The 16,452-nt window shown below is 49.1% G+C and overlaps 1 protein-coding gene across 4 annotated transcripts in view; it reads left to right on the forward strand.

The window, feature by feature from the left end:
* Positions 1-16,452, forward strand: part of MAPKBP1 (mitogen-activated protein kinase binding protein 1) — a 51,534-nt gene that overhangs the window by 19,121 nt on the left and 15,961 nt on the right. For 3 of the 4 annotated variants that reach the window (XM_011961047.1, XM_011961048.1, XM_011961050.1), the window contains exons 3-5: positions 4,345-4,436; positions 15,806-15,868; positions 16,100-16,157. In XM_011961047.1, coding sequence (XP_011816437.1) covers positions 4,345-4,436; positions 15,806-15,868; positions 16,100-16,157 — 213 coding nt within the window. The remainder of the gene's footprint in view (positions 1-4,344; positions 4,437-15,805; positions 15,869-16,099; positions 16,158-16,452) is intronic. The other variant, XM_011961049.1, reaches the window with a different exon arrangement.

Genomic DNA, 16,452 nt, shown 5'->3' on the forward strand with positions numbered 1-16,452 from the left:
GTGAGCTGAGATCGCACCACTGCACTCCAGCCTGGGCGACAGAGCAAGGCTCCGTCTCAAAAAAAAAAAAAAAGAAAAAATAAAGCTGGGTAAGTTGGGTATAAGATTATGGCAGTAGGCGGGTGCAGTGCCTCACACCTGTAATCCCAGCACTTCGGGAGGCCGACACCAGTGGATCACGAGGTCAGGAGTTCCAGACCATCCTGGCGAACACTGTGAAACCCCGTCTCTACTAAAAATACAAGAAAAATTAGCCGGGCGTGGTGGCAGGCGCCTATAGTTCCAGCTACTCAAGAGGCTGAGGCAGGAGAATGGCGTGAACCTGGGGGGCGGAACTCGCAGTGAGCAGAGATGGCGCCACTGCACTCCAGCCTGGGCGACAGAGCGAGGCTCTGTCTCAAAAAAAAAAGAAGAAAAAAAGATTATGGCAGTAAAGCTAGTCTGAAAGGCCCTCTCTGAGGAAGAGACCTTTGAGCAAAGACTTTAGGAAATTAGCTTTGTGCGTAGCTGAGAGAAGAACTTTTTAGTCCAAGGAATGGCGTTTGCAAAGGACCTGAGGCTACAATCAACCAAAGGTGCTTAAAGTTGGTCCGCTGGGGTGGAGTGAGTGAGTAAAGGGGAGGGTGTAGGAAATGAGGTCAGAGGTAGCCAGAGGCCCGATCATTTAGGGCTTTTAAGCCTGGGTAGAGTATTTGGATTTGAACTTAAGGGAGATGGGAAGCCATTTGGAGGGTTTTGGGCAAAATGATGACATGATCTTATTTATATTTTAAAAGAATCCCTGTGACCTACCGTGTGAAGAAAAGACTATAGGGGGTAAGGCCTGAAGCAGGGAGAGAATGTGGGTGTTACAGTCCAAGTGAGAGATAATAGTGACTTGAACCTAAGTGGCATGCTGGTAAATAGTTACAGGCTCTCTGAGGGGAAAAAACTGTGATTTGGAAGATTTGTGAGCCTTTGCCGATTTCCATGGTGTAAGTCCTGCGGTGGTGATTTCAGGGCCACTCGTGTGCTAACACTGTATGTGGGAAAAGTTGTGCACAGTCAGCATTCATGAGTTAGTGCAAGCCAGCTCCAGCACACCACCGACTGAACTTGAATGCATTGAACCTGGGGTGTGTGTGCAGGGGGTGTTCAAATTTGTCTCCATCTGCTAGGGCAGGTGGAAGCTCTACCACCTTCTTGGAAAGGAGGCGAGGAAGAAGGTTGTCAGAGGGAGAGTTAGTTTATGAAGTCCATCATGTTGAAGCCTTGCAAAATAATCCTAGATGTTGAAGGCCTTGCAGGAACTCTGGACTCTTAGATCCTTTGAAAGTGGAGCTCAACCCAAAACCTCCCTGCAAACAGGAAGCTGGTTTGAGTTAAGAACATAAAATAAAAACCAGCTGATGCCCCTGAATGTTTTCCCCTGCTCCTCCCCTTCCACAGAGCCAAAGGAAACTGCTTTTTTTCCCCTCTTGGATAGCTGCTTAGAAGGCCAGAAAAAGCCAAAAACATAAATCCTTTGAAAATAAGCCAAGTTTTGAGCTCAGGCAAACTCCTGCCTGTGGGGTTTTCCTAGTGCGGAAGTATGTTCCACTGCTCAGAGTCCTAGGAGGAAAATGACTAACGAACACAAAGGTGCCGGTGATCAGAGCCTGTCTCCCAGGCCAGGCGGAAAGAGATGGCCTGTAGCAGGGTTTCCCAAACTAGAGCTTCCAGCCCATTTGTAGGTCGTGAAATCAGTAAAGTGGGCCATGACCAGAATTATTTTTTAATGAAATGGATATAATAGAAAATAGAGTATATTGCACTCTAGGATTAACAATAGGATATTGTTTTGTGAAACTTTCAGTGTTACGCATATGCACACACATGTCTCTATATACTGGGTCATGATATGAAATGTGTTTCTTACTGTGGGTCATGGCCAGAAAACTTTGTTAAACACTGGTCTTTTGAGTGTTACTAGCCCACGTCTCCTTGCTTTAGAGAATTAATTCTCTTTGGAATGGGATCATCTACCCACAAAACACCTACCCAAATTCCTGTTAGAAAGAAGATCAGCTGAGAACCAACGGACTTGGTGTAATTCTTCGGGACCGACACTGAAGCGTAAGGGATGGAAGGGATCAATGCAAATTTGAATCCAAAGGATTTACCTTTAATCAGATTACCAGGAGAAAATAAGAGTTGAGCAGCCCTTTAGCTCCCTACACTTGATTTTGTGGCCTCTCCCAGCTGTGTGGGTAATGCCAGCCTGGGGCCATTCTCTTTCCTGTCTGCAGAAAGCAGTGGGTGTGGCAGGAATGTCCCTAAATATCCCCTCCTCTGGGAGAGTTGCAGGTTCAGTGCCAGGATGACATGGTGACTTAAACTGAGTATCCCCCAGACTTCCCCAGAATGATTTTGTTGCTCTCCAGTCAGTAACAGGTGACTAGGTCCCAGTGGTTCGTTAAGCTGAGAAAAAAGTAGAGCAGGCATAAGTTAGGGTAACCTATCAAGAATGTATAGAGAAGGCCAAAGTTACTTTATTCCACACTAGGTTTAGTGCCTCAGATCGGCACAAGGGTAATTGGCAAGTTTGGTGCTTGCCAGGTGGCTCTGGGTTGCTTCTCTGTATCGAAACCATATCTACCAGTGAGCAGACACATGTTAGAATTCCTCATCTGCATCCCCAAGAAACACAGATAATCCTTGGGGACCTTTCTGGGGAATAGGTATTAAATGTAACATCTCTGGAGACTTATTTTGGTCTTCGGCCACCACAGGGCGTTTCCTTCCAACCTAATTCAAGCTAAAATAATCCTCAGAGATAAAAATTTAAACACGGTCTCTAGGAGCACCTTTTTTTTTTTTTTTTTGAGATGGAGTCTCACTCTGTCACCCACGCTGGAGTGTAATGGCACGATCTCGGCTCACTGTAACCTCCACCTCACAGGTTCAAGCGATTCTCGTGACTCAGCCTCCTGAGTAGCTGGGACTACAGGCACCCACCACCATGCCCAGCTAATTTTTGTATTTTTAGTAAAGACGGGGGTTTCACTATGTTGGCCAGGCTGGTCTCGAACTTCTGACCTTGAGTGATCTGCCCACCTTGGCCTCCCAAAGTGCTGGGATTACAGGCGTGAGCCCTTGCCCCTGGCCCCTCTAGGAGTACTTCTAATTCTGCAGTTGGAGCAATAAGAGAGAAGGAGAAACTCCAAAACTGTCCTAATTGATTCCGAGCCTCCCCTCTCTAGAAACTGGCCTGGACTAGTAGTAGACCGCCCTGCCACAAGCATCTACCCTATGTGTTTCTGGTTTACATTGCCCTCTTAGGGCCTCCGAGACTCTCCTCAGGGTCAGTGTTTTCATAGCAAAGTGCTATCTAGCCTGTTCACGTGTCCGTCCTGCATTCTGAAGCCCCACTCTCTGAGCCAGGGGCGATCAGGGACATTCCTGAGCAGGGTCAGTGCAGGGAGTGCACAGTCCTGGAGCAGGTAAAGACCTGGAGCAGAGCATGATGTGAAGTGACAGCAAGAGGTTAGGGGGAAGTCTCAATCTCACTTGGCATCATCTAGCAGAAAGAGCAGTGAGTTAATTTGAGGTTAGTTCAGTGTGGGTCCTGGGGCCTGCAGACAGTGTGGGGTAATAATCCTAATGATGAGAGTGATGAGTGTCTCCCGTGGCCATGTCCTCTCCGAATCTCTGAGCATTTTATCTTTCATCTCTGTGGGAGTTGTGGCTTAATAATAATAATTAGAATACCCTGAGCATCGGTGCTTTGCAGAACACAGCGTTAAGCCCTGTTTCTGCCTCCTTGGATTGTAGTCTGTACGAACTGGCAGACATTTGGGAGGTGGAGCCCTCTGATGGAGGGGAAGAGCATGATAGAATGCAAAGGTCAGGGATATTCTGAGTCACCTGATTGATACCTAACATTCTTTTGGCTCTTGGTAGGTCAGAGTGGCCTTTCCTTCATGTCTGCCAAAGCACAAAGATCAGTGGCCTCACCCGTCTCACGGATCCAAGAGTCTAGTCTGGGGATCCCAGGCTTCAGCTTATACATGGTGCCTTCCTGGTTTTGGGGAATGCTTGTTCCTCTGTGGCCATGAGTTATACTTTAACGAGTTGGTTTTCTTTCCTGTGGTACCAGCAGACTGAGCCCTCCTGAAAATAGGTGTTGTACACTGGGTTTTTTCCCATGTGATCAAGAAGCCCAGTGGCCAGAATGGAAAAAGCTGCAGAAGTCATAGTTCCATTCTCCTGAAGACATGGGCATCTGGAAAGTAGCCAGTGCCTCAGGATGTCCCAAGTGCCTTCAGCACCTTCTTCCCAAACACACTCTGTCTATAACATGTCACTTCTGTCTTGCTCTAACAGGTGACCTTGGAGAAGGTGCTGGGAATTACAGTGTCTGGAGGCAGAGGACTTGCCTGTGACCCCCGGTCAGGTTTAGTTGCCTACCCAGCAGGGTAAGTAAGTGCCTTGGAAGAGATCTTGATACATGGGAATTTATAGCCATGCTAGAGCAATTGGGGTGGGCAGGGGTTTTCTGGTATCTTCTGGAAGATACATACAGGTTAATGTTTTGTTGCCATTTTTGTAAAGAGACGCAGGACCACGTAAAGATTCTTTGGTACTGTCATTGTTGCCATCCTGTCCTGCTTTTTGGTCATCTACTCCGCCTCCCACACACAAATTTCACACAGTTCCCAACACCATCTTCAGTAGCTACCTTCTAGTCATTTAAAAAACAACTTTGTTGAGATGTAATTCACATACCATATAACTCACTATTTAAAATATCCAATTCAGTAGTTTTTAGTATATTCACAGAGTTGTGCAGACATCACCACAATCAAATTTAGGACATTTTCATGACCCTGTTCCTTTTTTTTTTTTTTTTTTTTTTTTTTTTTTGAGACAGGTTTTGGCTCTGCCACCCAGGCTGGAGTACAGTGGCTCGATCTTAGCTCACTGCAACCTCCACCCCCGACATTCAAGCAATCCTCCCACCTCAGCCTCCTGAGTAACTGGGACTACAGGCGTACTGGCCCCATGCCTGGCTAATTTTTTGTAGAGATGGGGTTTCACCACATTGCCCAGGCTGGTCTCGAACTCCTGAGCTCAAGCCATGTTGAAGCCTCAGCCACCCAAAGTGCTGGGATTATGGGCGTGAGCCACCGTGTCTGGCTCTATTCCTATCAGTCACTCTTCATTTCCACCCCTACCTTACCAGACCTTCATCCTTAGGCAACCACTGTCTCCATTAATTTGCCTATTCTGGATATTTCATACAAATGGAATCAGATAACACTGTATTTGGCCTTTTGTAACTGGCTTCTTTTTGTTGTCCAGACTGGAGTGCAATGGTACGATCATGGCTGACTGCAGCCTCAGCCTCCTGAGTAGCTGGAGCTATGGTGTGTGCCACCATGCCCAGCTAAGTTTTCCATTTTTTGTAGAGACGGGGTCTAACTGTATTACCTAAGCTAGTTTCAAACTCCTGGGCTCAAGCAGTCCTCCTGCTTCAGCCTCCCAAAGTGCTGGGATTACAGGCGTGAGCCACCATACCTGGCCAGCATACTGTTTTCAGGGTCAATCTATGTCACAGCATGTATCACTATCTTGTTCCTTTTTGTGGCTGAATAATATTACATTGCATGGATGTACCACATTTTATCTGTTCTTCAGTTGATGGACATTTGAGTTGTTTCTACTTCTTAGCTATTAGGAATAATACTGTTATGAATCTGTTCTAGTCACTTTGAGAGAGATCAGGGCCATAGAAGAGAAGTAGGGGACAGGGGCTACTATTCTTTCTCTTGCTGCCTTTTCACTCCTCTGCTCCTACAAGTGGGAAACCTCCAACCATAGTTTCTTCAGGCTTCTGGAGAAAGCTTGGAATCCCTCCTGCTTCTGGCTCCCTCTGTTCCATGCTGATAGGCACAGGAATATGAACATGAGTAGGGCTACTGCTGGACCTTTCTTACTCTGCCATTAACTTGGTAATGCCTAGTTCATTCCCCAATGTAATTTTCATAGCAACTTTTATAGTTTTTATACTAGATACATGATTTGCTTAGTTTTATCACCTCATCAAAAAAGCTCTGTTATCAGGCGGGGCCTGGTGGCTCAAGCCTATAATCCCAGTACCTTGGGAGGCCAAGGTGCGCAGATCACTTGAGGTCAGGAGGTCGAGACCAGCCTGGCCAACATGTTGAAACCCTGTCTCTACTAAAAACACAAAAAAATTAGCCGGGTGTGATGGCGGGTGCTGGTAGTCCCAGCTGCTCAGGAGGCTGAAGCATGAGAATCACTTGAACCCAGGAGGTGGAAGTTGTAGTGAGCCGAGATTACGCCACTGCACTCCAGCCTGGGTGACAAAGAGAGACTCTGTCTTAAAAAAAAACAAGCCGCCACCAAAAAAAGCCACCTTTATCAATCAAGTACAGTCACGTGTCACTTAATGATGGGGATATGTTCTGAGAAGTGTCACTTTGCAATTCGTTGCTGTGCGAACATTACAGGGTGTACTTACACAAACCTAGACGGTGTAGCCTACCGCACACCTAGGCTACGTGGTCTAGCCGGTTGCACCTAGGCTGGAAACCTGCACAGCAGGTCACTGTACTGAATACTGCACATAATCCTAAGACAATGGTATTTGTGTATTTAAACATAGAAAAAGTATGGTAAAAATATCATATAAAAAATATATATGAAAGGCACACCTGTATAAGGGCATTTACCATGAATGGAGCTTCCAGGACTGGAAGTTGTTCTGGGTGAGTCAGTCAGTGAGTGGTGAGTGAGTGTGAGTGCCCAGAACATTACTGTACACTTTACAAACACTGTACACGTGACCATACTAAATTTATTTTAAAAACATATATTCAACAATAGATGAACCTAACCTACTATAACTTTCTTACATTTTATAAACTTTTTTTTTAACTTCTTGACTCTTGTAGTAACACTTAGCTTAAAACACAAACGCAGTACAGCTATACAAAAATATTTTTCTTTTATTTTTTTCTGAGATGGAGTCTCCCTCTGTCACCCAGGCTGGAGTGCAGTGGCACGATCTCAGCTCACTGCAACCTCTGCCTCCTGGGCTCAAGTGATTCTCCTGCCTCAGCCCCCTGAGTAGCTGGGATTACAGACTCCTGCCACCACACCTGGCTAATTTTTGTATTTTTAGTAGAGATGGGGTTTCGCCGTGTTGGTCAGGCTGGTCTTGAACTAATGACCTCAAGTGATCCGCCCGCCTTGGCCTGCCAAAGTGCTGGCATTACAGGCATGAGCTACCATGCCTGGCCCAAAAGTATTTTCTTTTTATCTTCTATAAGCTTTAAATTTTGTTTTTAACTTTTTAAACTTTTCTGTTAAAAACAAAGACACAAACACACACATTAGCCTAGCGCATAGAACTACATAGGGTCAGGATCACCAAGCTGTCACTAAGTGACAGGAATATTGTAGCTCCATTATAATCTTACGGGACCACTGTCACACATGCCCTTCACTGTCGACCAGAATGTCATTATGTGACGTATGACTGTGCTTATTCTATGCCAGGCACTTTTTTTTTTTTTTGAGGCGGAGTCTCGCTCTGTCACCCGGACTGGAGTGCAGTGGCCGGATCTCAGCTCACTGCAAGCTCCGCCTCCCGGGTTTACGCCATTCTCCTGCCTCAGCCTCCCGAGTAGCTGGGACTACAGGCACCCGCCACCTCGCCCGGCTAGATTTTTGTATTTTTTTAGTAGAGACGGGGTTTCACCGTGTTAGCCAGGATGGTCTCGATCTCCTGACCTCGTGATCCACCCGTCTCAGCCTCCCAAAGTGCTGGGATTACAGGCTTGAGCCACCGCGCCCGGCCACCAGGCACTTTTTAAGCACTGTGTGTTAATTAATACTCTGAGCAACGCTTTGATGTTGGTACTATTATCATCCTCATATTTTAGAGAAGGAAATTGAGATTCAAAGAAGTCAAGCAGGCCCAGTGCGGTAGCTCACGCCTATAGTCCTAGCACTTTGGGAGGGCAAAGTGGACGAGTCACCTGAGGTCAGGAGTTCAAGACCAGCCTGGCCAACATGGTGAAATCTTGTCTGTACCAAAATACAAAAATTAGCCTGGCATGATGGCAGGTGCTGGTAGTCCCAGCTACTTGGGAGGCTGAGACGGGAGAATCACTTGAACCCGGGAGACAGTGGTTACAGTGAGCCGAGATCGTGCCACTGCACTCCAACCTGAACAGTGAGCAAGATTCCATTTCAAAAAAAAAGTTAAGCAGGCAGGGTGCAGTGGCTTTGGGAAGCCAAGGCAGGAGGATTGCTTTGAAACCAAGAATTTGAAACCAGCCTGGGCAACATAGTGAGAACCCTGTCTCTACCAAAAAGTAAAAATAAAAAAATTGGCTGGGTATGATGGCATGTGCCTATAGTCCTAGCAACTTGGGAGGCTGAGGCGGGAGGATGGCTTGAGCCCAGGAGGCTAAGGCTGCAGTGAACTATGATCGTGCCACAGTACTCCAGCCTGGGTGACACAATGAAACCCTGCCTCTTAAAAAAAAACCAAAAGGGTTAAGGAGTTTGCTCGAGGTAACATAGCTAGTATGTGTATTGGGGTTCTAACCCAAGTAGTATGACTGTAGAGCTCTGATTGTTAAAATGGCACAAGGTAGGGGGAAGACCACACTTTTTTTTTTTTTTTTTTTTTTTTTGAGACAGTTTCGTTCTTGTTGCCCAGGCTGCAGTGCAATGGCACGATCTCGGTTCACCACAACCTCCGCCTTCTGGGTTCAACCAATTCTCCTGACTCAGCCTCCCGAGTAGCTGGGATTATAGGCATGCGCCACTACACCCAGCTAATTTTGTATTTTTAGTAGAGACAGGGGTTCTCCATGTTGGTCAGGCTGGTCTTGAACTCCTGACCTCAGGTGATCTGCCTACCTCGGCCTCCCAAAGTGCTGGGATTACAGGCGTGAGCCACTGGGCCCGGCCACTTTCTGCTTATTTTTAACAAATTGCTTTTCCTCTAAGCTGCCTACCTGCCCTTTGAATAAGAAGAGCCCCCTTTATGGGCAACTCAGTCTGTGCCAGGGAGACTTCTGCCCCTGGGTTTGGGGTCATTATCTCTCCCAAGCGGTCCTCTGGTGTTTAATGGCTGCAGTAGGGGTGCTGTGGAGCCACACGGGCTCTGCCTGGCAGACACTGGTCTGGGCTCCATTTTCCCCTAGAGAAGCAAGTTGATGGAAAGACCTCTCTACTGGATAAGTTTGTGCAGCCTGCCTCCGGGGAATTCCACTTGTTCTTGCCTCTGCCTGGGAAAGCCAGGTTCTCTCTTGTTGGAGGTGGGGCTGGGGCTGGATGTAGCCTAGGCAGAAAAGGCCTTGGGGTGCTGCTTGGTGCATGCTGAGCCCTGTGTCCCTGCCCTGGGGAGTGTGGAGTCCTGCCCGCTTTCTTCCTCACACACCCCTGGACTCCAGGCCTGGCCTTTAAGGGCGTGTGCTTATGCATGTTTATGGGCAGGTCTCAGCCCAGTGCATGTGCCTGGGAGTCATGATCCTTCCAGGTGGTGTGCAGGCTTCCCTGATGGAACCTCTAGTAGGTTTCCTGAGTGTGTGTGCTTGGCTTTGGCCACCCTTGGGCAGTGCCCCTAATCTGTTCCTTGACCTTTTGATTTCTTAGAACTTCAAGTTCTCTGCGCAAATGGCTTCTTTCTGGGTGTTTGAGTTTTGCTGTGTTCTAGAGCTCCCTGATGTGCTGCTGTGATGTTGGGGGCCACCAGATTCAGTGTGAGCACAAGCAGGTTCTTCACCTCCCTCCTTGTCTCCCTGCTTTTCTTATCTGATCATCCTTACACTGCCCCCAGCCCCCACACTCTTGTTCCTCCTGTGCCTGTTGCTTTAGGAGCCAGCTCAGGTATCCTAGAAACAAGGAGAGAAACAAAACTCAGAAAATTCTCTGAGGCCCAGAGGCGAATATCAAACCAAAACAAAGTTTTCTGAAAGGAAATGGAACAGCACGGGAAAGGAGGGTGGGCAGTGTGTCAGGGAGAGGTGGGTAGGAGCCCCAGGCTGAGCATGGAGCCTGTCCTAGTGGCTCCTACATCCCTTGGCTGTTGTTTCCCCATGGGAAGGCCCCTACCAGAGGATGTCGACAGCCCCTTTGAGAGACTTAGTTGAGCTGAACACCATTAATTGAGTTGGGCCTTTTCCCCAGCTGGCTTAGTGGAGATGGATGTTCGAGCCCAGCACAGCCCCTGGGCACCTGTGCCCCTGTGCCTAGTCCTGAGAATGGGTTTCTCCTGGCTCCCATGCCAGAGTGGCCTGGGTGAGTGTCCTGCGCACAGGTGCTCCTCTCCCGTTGGGGTGGGAAGTGTCCTAATAAGGTAACAGGGTGTATCTGGCAGCTGAGAAGAGATCTCTTGGTTGATTTAAGTGGGGAGGAAAAGAGGGAACCCCTGCTCTCCTGAGGAGGCCCTCCATTTACTCAGCCCATGTTAGAATTGATGCTGAGATCCTCAGCTTGGCAGCATTGCACTGGGTGTGACGGAATCCTCCTCCTGAACTGTGTTCTCGTGGCACCTGAGCTGAAGGAACACAGAGCTGCCTTCTTACTCTCTGTAGGGAATTCACCAGGGACAATGGAGAGACCCGTGGACCTGAGAGAAGAAAAGGCTGGGACTTGGTGCCCAGGATCACGCAGTGTGTTAGCAGACAGGCCTGTGACCTTAGTGTTCTGCTCTTTCCACCTCAGCGCTGCCCTTGAGCATCAAGGAGTCCTAAATGCCTGAGGTACAGGAGAACCATGGACCTCTCCCCAGGGCCCTGGTTCACGCTCTGCTACACAGGAGGTTCTTGGCAGCCAGGGCTTTGAGATCTTGCAGCTAGTGACTTGGAGATGTATTCACTCATTTACAAACAATTACTGAGGGCCTATCTTCTAGGCCCTGGGAACTTAACAGTAAGTAAAACAGACCAAAAATACCATCCTCACAGAACTGGCAGTCTGGTGTGTGAAGATGGATCCCCACCCCCAGTGTAAGTTATAAGCATGATTACAAGTTGATGTGTGCTTTGGAAACAGTATAAGCAGTAGCAGTGACAGGGGTAGGGTTGTAATGATAAATAGGGCTGGAGGGCGACATTTGAGCGAGGCCAGAAGCCCCTTTGGTATGCTTCTGTGAGTCACTCTCAGATTTTACCTGGTCTGAAAGAAAACAATTCAAAGGCCCAGGGTCCCTGGTTGATCTTGTGTGTCCTGCTCCCTGTCTATACTGCCCCGTGCATAGCTCATCCCATCCGGGGGATGGAGAGTGGTAGGAGGTGGATCCTGTGGGAATCCTGGGCTCTGTGGTAGCAGCAGGCCTGGACCTGTGTAGGGAAGGGGGATGTTGAAGGCTTGGCCCTTCCTGGGCAGTGGGCCCAGCACCTGGCGCCAGTACTCCACAGCGTGACTCCCCCAGGCTGAGGCCTTACACCCTCCCCGTGAGAGTGAGCAGCCGCCCTGCACCCTCGGGTGCTGAGTTGCGGGACTCAGCTGGTTGGGCCAACCCAGCCCTTGGCATGTGGTGGATCTCAGCCAGCACTGCAGCAAGGGCTCACCCTGCTAAGCAGGGTCAGGGGATGTGGAGGGAAAGATTGATAGAAACCATGCCTCGCGCTCCTCTCCCCGGCTGACCTAGGAGCTTGCTCAGAATTCACCAAGAAGGCTGAGAGGGCTCCTTGGTGCTTTTGAGAACAGGTCGGGAGGGCGTCAACAAGCCAAGCACACAGGGAGCCCTGGCCATGCTGCTGTCACTTCAGCATCTGTGTTATCGTCCCTGTATGTGGAGCTGTGACAGTGGTTGCATGCTCTCTTTCTTTCTCTTGTTGGATGGCTTCCAAATATCAATAATTAGAAACAAAAATAGTTGCTTAAGGGACGACCTCTGGTGTTTCCTTTTCTTGCTTAGCTCTTCCATGGCACACCTGAGAATTTCTTAGGCTATGCTGGGAGCAGGGGGATGTTAGAGGAGGGAGAGATTGCCTCATTGCCATTGCCTCTAGCCAGTTATCCTTCTATCTACGTAGTGTTCCTACACACACACACACACACACACACACGCCATTCACCCTTCTCCTTCCACCATGGAGCTGAACATAGAAGAAGGAGGAAACAGGATATTGTGTCCCAGGAAGACTGAGTTTGTATGCAGTGACTTGGAAAGTGTTTTAAGCAGTCTGATGCACTACCCTTTAAAGGCTGAAATGCTGCTTTGGGATGAGAATTAAGGGAAAACTCATAAACTTGCAAATAGAGCCCACTTTTTCTGGATTTGGGATACGGTTGGCTGGATTATGCATTGAGTCAATTCAATTAGATCAACTCTCAGCTGAAGCCCTAGCTTTCTGATGAGCCCTATCTGATGAGCCCTAGCTTTCTGATGAGTTCCTGTGTAACTCATCAGAAAGCTAGGGAACCTGTCCCCATTTAGACTAGAGCCTTTACTGGAGAGAGGAGCCTGCAGAGGGCCTCAGGTCAGCACAGACTGCAAGAAGGTTCAGGAAACGTTGGTTAACCACTGAGAACTTTCTGGCCTCTGAATTCATGATGGTGGCAGGCCTGGGGCTATTACTTTCCATATACTGCATAAAGTATTAAAACCTAAATGTCTAAATCTGGCTGGGCACAGTGGCTCACGCCTGTAATCCCAACACTTTTGGAGGCCAAGGTGGGTGGATCACCTGAGGTCAGGAGTTTGAGACCAGCCTGACCAATATGGTGAAATCACATCTCTACTAAAAATACAAAAAAATTAGCCAAGCTTGCTGATGGGTGCCTGTAATCCCAGCTACTCAGGAGGCTGAGATAGGAGAATTGGTTGAACCCGGGAGGTGGAGGTTGCGATGAGCCGAGATCGCACCACCGCACTCCAGCCTGAGTGACAAGAGCAAAACTCCATCTCAAAAAAAAAAAGAAAAAAAATCTAAATATGTGGACTTTGAACTCTGTTATAATTTTCTTCCTTTCCTTTCCTTTCCTCTCCTTTCCTTTCTCCTTTCCTTTTTCCTTTCCTTTGCTTTCCTTTCCTTTTTGAGACGGAGTCTCACTGTCCCCCAGGCTGGAGTGCAGTGGTGTGATCTCAGCTCACTGCAAGCTCCACCTCCCAGGTTCCCGCCATTCTCCTGCCTCAGCCTCCTGAGTAGCTGGGACTACAGGTGCCCGCCACCAAGCCCAGCTAATTTTTTGTATTTTTAGTAGAGACGGGGTTTCACTGTGTTAGCCAGGATGGTCTCGTTCTCCTGACCTCGTGATCCACCCGCCTCGGCCTCCCAAAGTGCTGGGATTACAGGCGTGAGCCACCGCTCCTGGCTCTGTTATAATTTTCATGTGCCTGCTCAAGAGCAATGGGGTGCAGAGTTTCCAAAGCCATCTTGCTTTTGTCATACTTTTTTTTTTTTTTTTGAGACAGAGTCTAGTTCTTGGCTCCCATGGAGTGCAATGGCATGATCTCAACTCACTGCAACCTTCACCTCCCAGGTTCAAGCAATTCTCCTGCCTCAGCCTCCCAAGTAGCTGGGATTACAGGCACCTGCCACCACACTTGGCTTATTTTTGTATTTTTAGTAGAGATGGGGCTTCACCATGTTGGCCAGCCTGGTCTTGAACTCCTGACCTCAGGTGGTCTGCCTGTCTCAGCTTCCCAAAGTGCTGGGATTATAGGCATGAGCCACTGTGCCCGGCCTGTTATAATTTTTAAAACCCTCCTGACTGTGACATTCTAGAAGGGGAAGCAGGAGACTAGAAGGTGGTATAAAAAGAGAAAGGAGTTCAAGACTAGCCTGGGCAACATGGCAAAACCCCATCTCTACAGAAAAATACAAAAATTAACTGGGTGTGGTGGCATGTGCCTGTAATCCCAGCTACTTGGGAGGCTGAGGTGGGAGGATTGCTTGCCCAGGAGGTCGAGGCTTCAGGGAGCTGTGATGGTGCCATGGTGCCACTGCACTCCAGCCTGGGTGACAAAGCAAGACCCTGCCTCCAAAAAGAAAAAAGAAAGAAAGAAAGAAAGGAAGGGCTAAGCAGGGTGGCATGAGCCTGTAATCCCAACTACTTAGGAGGATGAGGCAGCAGGATTACTTGAGTCCAGGAGTTCAAGACCAGCTTGGGCAACATAGTGAGACCTTGTCTCAAAAAAATGGAAAAAGGAAACAAGAACAAGGAAAGAATAGGAAATGGAGAAAGAAGGAGAAAAAAAAAAAAAAAAACAGGAGGAGTTGAGGGGTTAGAGGAGAAAATGATGTGACTCGGGAATTCCACAGCTGTTGGTCAGCCTGGCAGTTCTGGGCATATCTGGTCACATCGGAGGTCCCAGTGTCCCCAAATTTGCATATTGAAGTGGTTTATTGAGCCCAAGATGCTTAGCACTCACTAGCAACTTGCACCTACCTCCCTTCAAGCTTCCAGCCAGTAGTGGCATTCAGATACGGGGGCTGCAATGGGGTCCCACTAGGGAAAGTTAGGTCTGGGGGTAGTAGCTGTCTGCTCTTTCTCTCCTCCCTGCCTTTCCTATTCGCAGCCTCCAGGCTTGCTCTTGTTTGCTAGTTCCAGTGTTAATGAAGAGTTGAGGCAGAAGGGGCAACAGGCCAGGGCCTGCTGACAGCCAAGAAGCCTAAAGAGAAGCTGCCTGGCTGTTGGCCTTTGGCTTCTTGCCCCTGATTCCTACTACCCAGCTTCCGTCTCCAGAGCTGCCTCTGGAAAGGCAGGACCTGATTCCAGCCAGCAGCCTTGCTGCCTGGTGGAAGAGGTTGCCCCCGCCTTCTCTATGAGGCAGGCAGAGCCCCTGATTGTCTGCTTCTGGCAGTCGGGGGGCTCTTCTCAGGTTTCTTGGGGCCAGGGATTCTCAGGGTGGGGCTTGGGCCCTCCGTGGCACTGTAGGGCTTTCCCAGGCCTTCTCAGGCTCTCTCTATCCCTGTACCCCATCTTACTGAGCCTTTCTGCTATGTGGCCCCTGCCTGGCCTCCCACCTCCTTCCTCATTCAACACATGCAGGGTGTGGGAGGCCAGCTCTTGCCAAGTACACACGTGGGTGCACATGTGAGAGACCTTATATCTTCAGGCACACATGCTTGATACACGTGTGACCCCAAGCCTGTGAACGGGCTGTGCACCTGAGGCCTGCTTTGTCCAAATCACATTTCTTCTCCCCTCCTACACCCCTTCCTGGGGTATATGGAAGGGCTGCGGGATGGCCTGTGTCCCTGCCAGCCCTTTGTGGGTATGGCCAGAGATAGAGCTGGTATTTAGGGGCCTGGTTGGGGGGACAGGCTTCCAGGGAGTCCTTATTACTCTCTTGGGGCTACAGAGATAGGCCCTCTTGGGTGGGGAAAAGGAGGAAGAACAGGTTGCCAGGAGAAAGCAGTGGAGGCTGGGCGAGGTGGCTCATGCCTGTAATCCCAGCACTTTGGGAGGCAGATCACTTGAGCTCAAGAGTTTGAGACCAGCCTGGGCAATGTGGCAAGATCCTGTGTCTACAAAAAAAAAAAACAAAAAACAAAGATTAGCTGGCATGGTGGCACATGCTTGTGGTTCCAGCTACTAGGGAGGCTAAGGTGGGAGGATTGCTTGAGCCTGGGAAGTTGAGGCTGCACTGAGCCATGTTTGCACCACTGCACTCCCGCTGGGGTGACAGAGTGAGACCCTGTCTCAAAAAAAAAAAAAAAAGCAGTGGAGCCCTTCTGCTCTCTCTACCCAGCTCCCGCTGCTGGGTGACTGGAAGTCCGGGGTGGCCTGGAGGGCTCCTGGGGAGCTGTGGTTTGGTGCTGAGCCTGTTGTCTGCTCATCCCCTCAGGTGTGTGGTTGTGTTGTTCAATCCCCGGAAACACAAACAGCACCACATCCTCAACAGTTCCAGGTAAATGGGCCGGGTCCTCAGGATGCCTCTTCCTTCTGGGAGCTATGAGAAGGGCACTATCTGGAGTTTCTATGGCTCTGGGGGCTGGGACCTGGTTGGAGCCTAAGGCCAGATGCGGAAGTGCCACATGTGCCATTGGTGTCTGCTGGTCTCACCTTTTGAAAGGCTGGGAGGGGGCTAGGCTTAGGCCAGGATGCCAGTGCCCCTCTGAGCCTGCCCCATCTCTTGCAGGAAAACCATCACTGCCCTTGCCTTCTCCCCTGATGGCAAGTACTTGGTCACCGGAGAGGTGAGTGAAGAAGAGGGCTGGCAGTACTGTAAAGAGGGCAGGTGTCCTGGCCTCAGCAGAGAGCTGCGGTCCTAGGCCTGCTCTCACTTTGGCTTCTGAAACAGACACCAAATCCTGGTTTTCGCTATACCTTAAAACAGTGCTTCTCAAGCTTTAGTGTACATCAGAATCACTTGGAGGGCTTATGAAAGCACACATCGCTAGGCTGGTCCTCAGAGTTTCTGCTTCTGTAGGTCTGGGATGGGGCTCCGAAATGTGCATTTGTAAGAAATTCCCAGATAGTGCTGATGCTGCT

This window comes from Colobus angolensis, unplaced genomic scaffold (genome assembly GCF_000951035.1).
Source record: "Colobus angolensis palliatus isolate OR3802 unplaced genomic scaffold, Cang.pa_1.0 Scaffold533, whole genome shotgun sequence".
NCBI lineage: Eukaryota > Metazoa > Chordata > Mammalia > Primates > Cercopithecidae > Colobus > Colobus angolensis.